The 8,495-nt window shown below is 45.5% G+C and overlaps 1 protein-coding gene across 1 annotated transcript; it reads right to left on the bottom strand.

Moving 5' to 3' along the window:
* Nucleotides 1-2,516: 2,516 nt before the first annotated feature.
* On the bottom strand, nucleotides 2,517-8,492 carry LOC129853282 (tetratricopeptide repeat protein 16). The gene is made up of 12 exons (XM_055919161.1): nucleotides 8,078-8,492; nucleotides 7,862-7,952; nucleotides 7,551-7,694; nucleotides 7,289-7,389; nucleotides 6,619-6,748; nucleotides 6,171-6,385; nucleotides 5,657-5,949; nucleotides 4,914-5,055; nucleotides 4,607-4,772; nucleotides 4,122-4,258; nucleotides 3,576-3,735; nucleotides 2,517-3,327 (listed from the first exon to the last, which is right to left on the bottom strand). Exons 1-12 carry the CDS (start codon nucleotides 8,287-8,289, stop codon nucleotides 3,160-3,162), a joined length of 1,959 nt encoding a protein of 652 aa, XP_055775136.1. The 5' UTR covers nucleotides 8,290-8,492; the 3' UTR covers nucleotides 2,517-3,159.
* Between the last annotated feature and the right edge of the window lie 3 nt (nucleotides 8,493-8,495).

Here is an 8,495-nt window from a genome sequence, read left to right as displayed (position 1 = left end):
GAACAGGGTTGGAGAGCCCTGACTTAGATAATAATTCACAGTGACTTCAATGGTGCTTGTACCGGAGCTGCCATGTCTACAGTTGAACAAACATACTTGCTAAATTGCTAGTCAGATATAATGTGCTGTAAACTCCAATAGACACCCTTTGTTTCTAAACTCAGCACTGAAAAATATTACTTGTCTCTTATTGACTTCTCTCAGTGTTTCACAAACTTGGTCCCAGGGACCCCAAGAGGTGCACGTTTTGTTTTTTGCTCTAGCACTACACAGCATATTCAAATAACACATCATTAAGCTTTGATTATTCGAATCAGCTGTGCAGTGCTAGGGCAAAAACAAAATGTTCACCCCTAGGGGTCACCAGGACCGAGTTTGGGAAACAATGCTTTAACTTTTCTCACTCTGTCATTTACTATCAGCCACCCTTTCCTGCTTCTATGAAGGAGAAGGACAAGAAGACCCCGTCTCTAACCATTTGGACCATTCCCACTGAACGGCCTTGGACACGGGCCTGCAGCTCACCAACTCTCTCTCTGTACAACGCACCTAGTACACCTGTTAAGAAAGGACTTCAGCAGCACAAACTGTTCACAAAGGACTGGATCTCAGCATGCTCAAAGAACAGAATGGCTGGAAGTGACCCCACAAGACAGATACACTTTTATAAGTCAATTGGTCTTGGTGATGTCCAGAGAGAGAGCAAATAGAGAAAGATGTCATACAATTAAGGGTTACAGGGAAAACAGACATCATCTGCAAAGGTCAAGCCCTGTACTGTGCCCTCAAGGACCTGAAGGGTATGGCTGTCTCTTCCCCCTGTACAGAAAACAGGCGATCAGCCCTCTACTTCAAAACACGGGGAGACTGACAGGGAGAGGGTTCCTGAGGCGAGCCAGTAAAACTGACTGGAAAATTTGTGAGTAGCACAAACCGGCAGACATTTTATCTCTCCAAGATGAATAAATTGTCTTTCAAACATTTCTCAGAAGGACCTAATGTCTGCTCCTCTCTCTGAGAAAGGAAATATGCAGTTAAATTTGGTTATGAAAATTACAAGATTGTGAAAGCACATTTTACTCGCTTTAATATATCCCCTAGGTGCCAAACATGTCATCTGGTGCATCAGACTTTTGAGTGTAGCGGAATCCGGTCCAGACACTAGACTGTAAACCAACTGCAACGCTTTAGAATGTTTAGAATGTTTTTGAGGCGGCAGGTATTTATTCCAGTAAAGTGAGTGACCAACTTTCACTTTATTTCCTTACTTTGTAGCCTCACTTTCTTTAACCATGATGAACTATACTTTATATAATGCTAATTGTAATGGGAAGGTTTGTATTTAACTGTGTTTCACTATCACGTATGTAAATATTTTTTGTAAGAAATATTTGAAAATAAAATGTTGATGCTTCATTTGATCTGATTCTGCATCCTTGAGCAAAGACACCTCATGTGACTGGAAAATAACTACCTGTATTTGAGTAATTTTGTATCACCATTGATGCACACCATGACTGGCAAATAAATGAAGCGGCACTAATCCACTTAAAGCCCTACAAATCATAAAACGGCAAGACTCCTACATTTCCCTTTCAGGACGACATAATGGCGTGCATTAGCTGCACGTCACCTGCTCCCAACACTACCCAAAGAGTTCAAACGTGTTCTGAATGTCTTAGACAAAACAGTTTCCAGCCAAATGTGAATGAAACTTCTCCGGTTCACCATGAATTATTTGACAGGGTGCCAAGCCACCAGCTCCTGTGCCCAGAGAGAGGTGTTTGTCTGGGGTAAAACCTGACGGCCACTGGGATCTCCTGGACGCATTTCCCATTCCTGACAGGACAGTAACCTGAAACTTTTATTACGCGGGTGTGAAACACTTTTCAGCTCCTTTATGACCACCGTCTGTCCCAGACCACTTTGTTCAGTGGCTGCAGCCCACACACACTGTCTGAGGGAGCTGAACCAGGCACCAAGCACCGAGACACCACATTTTAAGGCGGCGGCCCGACCACGCTCTCCAAATGGAGCGACTGAAAGTCAACACATCTGAGGGTTGACATCAGTCTGGGCATGGGCTCCGTGGTCATCTGCACCAACATTGGACAGACACCATTGAGAAGATTTGGGTGGTACCTGGTGTACGGTGTATGAACATGTACTTTTATACTACTTTCTCCACTGTTCCACGCCGCATGTGACTATGCCACTGCTCTCATTCTTATACCGGCAAGGGGAGCTTGAGGAGACTTTGTACTGTTCGTTCATTCTGGTCACAAATGAAGCCAAATGAAGTATTGTTTGTTCAGCAATTGAAATAGCTGGTATGGATGGATGGAGTGCATGTGATCAGCTACTGCTGGGGTGTTTTCTACAGGGTTGAGTGTCACAACTCCTTTCTCCTCAGATGTTACTACAGTGCAGGGAGGGGGCAGCTGCTTCGCTCTCAAAACGACAACTTTTCTCCAGTCTCCCATGTACAATATGCTACAATCCTTGCTACAATCCCCAACTATTACACACTGTAAACCACTTTATTGCCATGCATAAAATATTTTCAACTCTAGATCTATTTACAGGACCAGTATGATTTCAATCTATACAATTGTCTATATATCTTTTAATTTGGCAAAACATACTTTTCAGACAAATTTTCAATGCAAAACAATCTGTTAAAAATAAAGATTTACTGTATACTGTTAAAAACAATTGCTAAACAGACAATGGTATTACCATTCAACTAAATTCTCAAACTTATAGAACCGACACAATAGAGCTACAGTATCTCCATCCTTTATGTCTGTCATATCACTGAACTGCCCCACCTATTCCCTTTTGTCATACGCCCTTCACATGTCTCCATATGCCTGTTAATCTATGGACATAAACAATACAAAAACAATACAAAAATACCATAACAAAATCGTTGTGCCCTGACAATCTAGATTAATGGATCAATTAAATCCAAACAAGTGAGGTGGAACTATGGAAATGTGTGCCTCTACTGACACCTATTGGATTAAGAACAATATGGTACCATCACAACCTCTACATTACTATGGCCTCACTCAAGCTCAGAGGGCTGAAGAGCAACAGTGGACCAACAGTTCCACCATGTCAACTGAACAGTAGTAAATGCCATAGTGTTGCTGCTCATTTGGAATTCACTCCAAACCCCCCAAACTTCCTCCAGTGGTATGGCCTGTCCTTTGAGCCCAGTGCAGACTGCTCCCGTTCCACTGTGCAGGCGGGGGCCATACGGGGCCCGTCATACTGTAGAGGCTGCCGCCATTCGAGGGCCAATCGCACTGCTCGCTTCACCTGGCACAGCCAACACAGGAAGTGCACCTTTGGTCAGTATGAGAGATGCTCTCAACGGGTAGAAGATCCAACTAAAACAAATACTGATCAATGGTGAATGGTAGTGGAAAGCATGAGCGTTTTATGTGATTTGGTGAATAAGAGGTATGGAAAAGAGAGTTTGAATTGAAGGGCTTTATTGAGTGACCTCAGATGAGGTTAGCTGAGTTTGTCTGTCCCAGTGTCTGGATGTCTTCCTGGTCTCGTACCTGCTGGTTGATCCTGACAATCTGCTGGTATACCTCCTGCGGGGCCACACAGACTTTAAGAGGCTCCGCCCCCTGATCGAACTGGTCCTCTGAGGATTGGCTGTCAGACTGGCTGTCTGCGTCATGCGACAGGGTTATCTTGTCAAGCCCACTGCACATTCTGGGGAAACAGGTTAAGGAAATCTGTAATTAGCATCCACCACAGTTAGTTTGTACACTTTGGGACTGGTGAACACACCCATATTTAGCCTACTTCCAATTGAGACTCTCTGTTGAAAAAGCTTATTTGTAGTCCAGGAGAAGGCTTCATCTGGACCTGTGCAACTGCCCTTTAAACAAAATATGTCAAAAAAATTAAAGTACTTGAGGTGTGCTTAATTTAGCTTGGATTCTGCACTTTGGGAACTATTCCACTGGTTCTATTGTACCTGGCAAACTAAACCAAGTGAAGATTAAGTATTGGACATACTGTATATCTTTCTGACTCAGGTCTGACCTGTTCAGCAGTAACAGGGAGGGGTTGCAGACAAACAGTGCTAGCCTAACCTTAGCACGGAGGATGCAGATTGTTTGCAGGCCTGGATGCTGTCCATCAGCTGGGCTTTGACCATCCTGGCCGTTTCACTGGACAGAACATCTGACACGGAGCAGCCTGGGAATAGACTCAGCAGCAGAGGGACCACCTACACACACACACACGGACAGATTTACTACAGCAGTCAGTTCTGCACCGTGGGAGTTCCGCACCACTTTATGAAACATGTATTACATAAAATGAAACGTTGGTTAAAAGAAAGAATCAACCATTCATGTATTTATAAAAAAACATGTTTGGTTTCCCCCCCAATCTGCATAGGAAACAAGTAGTGAGAGCTTTGTACTTGCATAACTAGGGCCCTTCCTATTTCCTGACAAAGTCACGTTAAGCCCTTGCCATAAAAGCTCAGAATATCTGGTCCATAGTTTTTGTACAGGCCAATGTTCGTTTTATGGATAGAGTGGATGAGACATATAGGCGTTGAGGCTCTTGCCTGATCATTAGTGGGGTCCAGGATGAGGGTACTGATGGCATCCTGCTTGGCCCCCTCAACGTTGGGCAGTTTACTGTGGGCTTTGGCTCGGTTCTCATAGTACCGGCTAACTCCAGGGTTATAATTGATGGCCTCAGAGAACTTGTCAGCTGCCTCCTGGTACTTCCTGCGGTGAAGACAAGAAACAGTGGCGTGGATGATAGACAGACTCACCGGTCCTGGTAGCAGTGCGTTCCCAGGGTGTTGTGGATGAGACTCACTGGTCCTGGTAGCAGTGCGTTCCCAGGGTGTTGTGGATGAGACTCACCGGTCCTGGTAGCAGTGTGTTCCCAGGGTGTTGTGGATGACAGCGAGGCGGATCCAGATGACCTGGTCATCAGGAGACATCTCCTTCGCCTGCTGGTAGTCAGCCAGGGCAAACTCCCACTCGTCCTGCTTGAAGAAACAGTCTGCACAAACCACAACCACCTTTATAAATATCAGAGGTGATGTGTGCGGTCTACCCAGATGCACTCATTCCTGAAATTGGATGTTATGGATGTAGGCATAGCCGCGGAAAGTAGGGGTGCTGAGGGTGCTGCAACGCCCCCTGATAATCCGAATTAAAAAATACACAAAATTAGTGCCCTGGCCCTTTATTACTCCGGTATGAGTGAACAAAAATAGCCTTCAGCAGCGCAGGGAGAAAATAATTCTCAGCACCCCGACCTCTAAACATCTCCCATGGCCATGGATATAGGTACTGACTTTATGCATTAACGTATTCAATTTGTATGAGGAGATATAAAATCCCATCACCAGTCACTTCAAAAACATTCTCTTTTGATCTCAGAGACTCCTGCCCACCATCTACAGTCACACAATATTGTTATTTCACTGGGCCAGACTTCAATTGCACCTTTTTCAAGAGGGAGCCCACGGCTTTCCTCACCTAATTTCACCTCAGCCAAACTCACCTCCTTCGCCTCCACTTCCTCCCACCCCCTCAGACATACCTCACTTCCCTGATCTTCCCCTCCTCTATTATCCCCTCCCCTCATTTCTTCTCACCTCCTCTGTTGATGTAGAGGCCACTCTCCTCCTTCTGCTCCTGGATGGCCTTGTTGAGCAGCAGGACTGCCTCTGTGTAGAAGCTACGGGAGAAGCACTGCACAGCAAAGTCGTTGTAAGTGAGCACCAGCTGGACCTGGGCCTCCCCCTGCACGGCCCTCCAGTCTTCCTGGGTGTGTCCGCTCAGCTCCGACCCCTGGTCTCCCTCGTCTCCAGCCTCACTCAGCTCCACAGCCAGGACCAAGTCCTCAATGGCAGCAGTAAACTCTTTCAGCCTGCGGTACAGAATACCCCTATGGTGCAAAATACTACACTTTAGTGGATAATAGACAGTATGTATCCTCATTTACTATAGATTGGTAGAGAAGCTTCTCCTAACAAGATGTATATCTCTTCAGTGGTAGCTGAGAACGGTATGGTAAAATGGGGTCAGGCATGTAACAGATAAACCAAAGGCCTAATCAACCCCCTTGCTTGGTGAATCAGAACCTGATAAATACTCTGCCATCAACACCTGAAGAGGTAGTGCCTCCCAGTCTCAGGGCAATGCTCCAGGGCTGTGTTGATCTTGGACAGGGCCTCTGTGAGCTCCCCTGCCAGGGCCCTGCTGACGGCCTGCTGCCTGGCCCTTTCACTGGCCTCCTCTAGCTGGCCCAGCAGGGCACCTGCCTCTGGGCACGACGGACTGAGAGTCAAAGCGGACCTCAGATCATGGTAGCACATTTTTACCTGTATAGATAATTGTGCTGTCATTACATTAGAATGCATGTAAATGAGACTTTTGATCATTTATATAGATAAAAGTGGCAATGACGTCATATGTGTTGAGCTAGTACATAAGCTATTTATCCCTAGGGTTAAAACTAGAAATCGCCACACCTTTGTTCTTTCTAGCATGGTATTGTCAGATATTGCCCAGTGTTTAACACAGGGGTAACGGAGTGTGAGAGTGTACTACTGACCTGGTTGAGCTGTTTGTGGAGCCGTGCTCTGAGGGTGAACAGATCTGCGGTCTGAGAGTCTGCCTCCAGCCAGTTACTGACCAGCCTCAGACAGTCAGTATAGCGGCCCAGGGCCGTCAGACATGCCAGGCTACAACAGCAACAAAGGGGGACACTTCAGTGGTTCACACTTTAAATATTAGGTGAAAAGCACCATCACATGGCTGTACAAGGCGTCTGTCTATCTGTAGAGACGGCTGAGGTCAAAGGATCTCACATGACCTCCTTACGCCGTGTCCACACAGGTTATTGCCGTACGGTACATTTTACGTAGTCTTCACAATCCATGTGCCGCATCACAACAAAAGGATTCACACCACACATTAGCAACTTCTTCTGTGGTTTACTACTGACACCACGCGGCAAAGCAACACACAAGTTTAAAAAATCCAACGCATGCGACACAACCTAGTCCCACAGATGAGTCGCAGCGGTGCAGATTGCCTCCCAATTAAATTAATGGACGTCTGCCGGAATGGTTACAGTTTGACGCAACCGATATGCACGAGGCGTTAGGCAGATAACATATGGATAAAGCCAAAGAAAGTGTTTGGAAATAGAGGAAACAGTAACACATTATTATTTTTATGCACATAGCTCTCCATGTGAATAACTTGTATTTCACACTGACCTCCTCATGTGATATGACCTGCAGCTAGGCTTGAGCTCGGCAGCCTTGGCAAACGACTCCAGAGCATCCAGGAACATGCCCTTATCATACAAACATTGGCCCTGTGGAGTGGACAAGATTTTATATATTACAAACTGTTTTCAAGTGAAAGCAAGAGGTATTTCAATAGTGCTGGATGCTTGCTTGACTGTGTAGGAATGATCATCCTGTTTGCATCACACAGCAGGCTGCTTTGGGAGACAGCCTCCCTCCTCACTCTCACCTGTAGGTAATAGATGAAGGCCAGACGTGTGTGTAAGGTCTTAGCCTGAGGCTCCAGGAGGCAGGCATGCCTGTAACTGACGACTGCAGACTGGAAGTCACATAACTGTAAATAGGCCTCCGCCTGGCTCACATAGAGCTGGGTCTGGAAGTCAGGACACGTATGACAACTTCAGACAATTCTTTCAGACAAATCAGACTATATTTCAGTTAAACAATCAACCTCACTCCCATCTGTTCTCCTTCCAACAGCAGTTACTGTAGATATTCAGAATGATTTGGTACTTGATGTCAATTTATGTGGTTCTGTACCTGTTTCGGCTGAAGATTGATAGCTTTGGTGAAGAATGTCACAGCCTTTGAAAATTGGGACTCTGCCATTGCCTCTTCTCCATTCTCATAGCTGCAAATTGATAAATATAGGTGAATGACCCTTGGCAAACTCATCTTCAGAGATCCTATTGGCATGTGATCAAAGTAATACATTGTCAAAGAAGCTGCATCAACGTGTTGCCATGTCAAACTCACTGTTCAATGGCTTTTTTTGTTAAAATGTTAATGAGATCAGGCCGATCCCCTCTCCGGCTTTCAGATGATAGGAAAATACTGCTGGACCCAAAGAGCCGGCAGATGGCATGTTTACGCCGCCCCTCCACGAGCACTTCCTCCGACACAGCAGTGGGGAACAAAACCCTGTCGTCGTCGACCTGTTGGTCCATCTTCAGAGCAGGAACAGACATGTCTTATATTATGCAGCTAACGTTAGCTAGCAATTTGTTGGCATTCATAGCTAATGTAGGGGATCGCAAAATTGCCTACTTTATAATTCTAACGTACCAAAGTATTTGCATATAACAGGCTAGCTAGTTACTTAGCTATTAGTGCGAAAAGTTTCTGCACAGTTGTTTTTCTCTCTTTGCTTTCAGTCACTGTTGAGAGCGCCATG

The sequence above is a fragment of the Salvelinus fontinalis genome, chromosome 4, assembly GCF_029448725.1.
Source record: "Salvelinus fontinalis isolate EN_2023a chromosome 4, ASM2944872v1, whole genome shotgun sequence".
Classification (NCBI taxonomy): domain Eukaryota; kingdom Metazoa; phylum Chordata; class Actinopteri; order Salmoniformes; family Salmonidae; genus Salvelinus; species Salvelinus fontinalis.
Note: the sequence above shows the minus strand (reverse complement) of the source record. Positions and strands in the feature narration are given on the sequence as shown.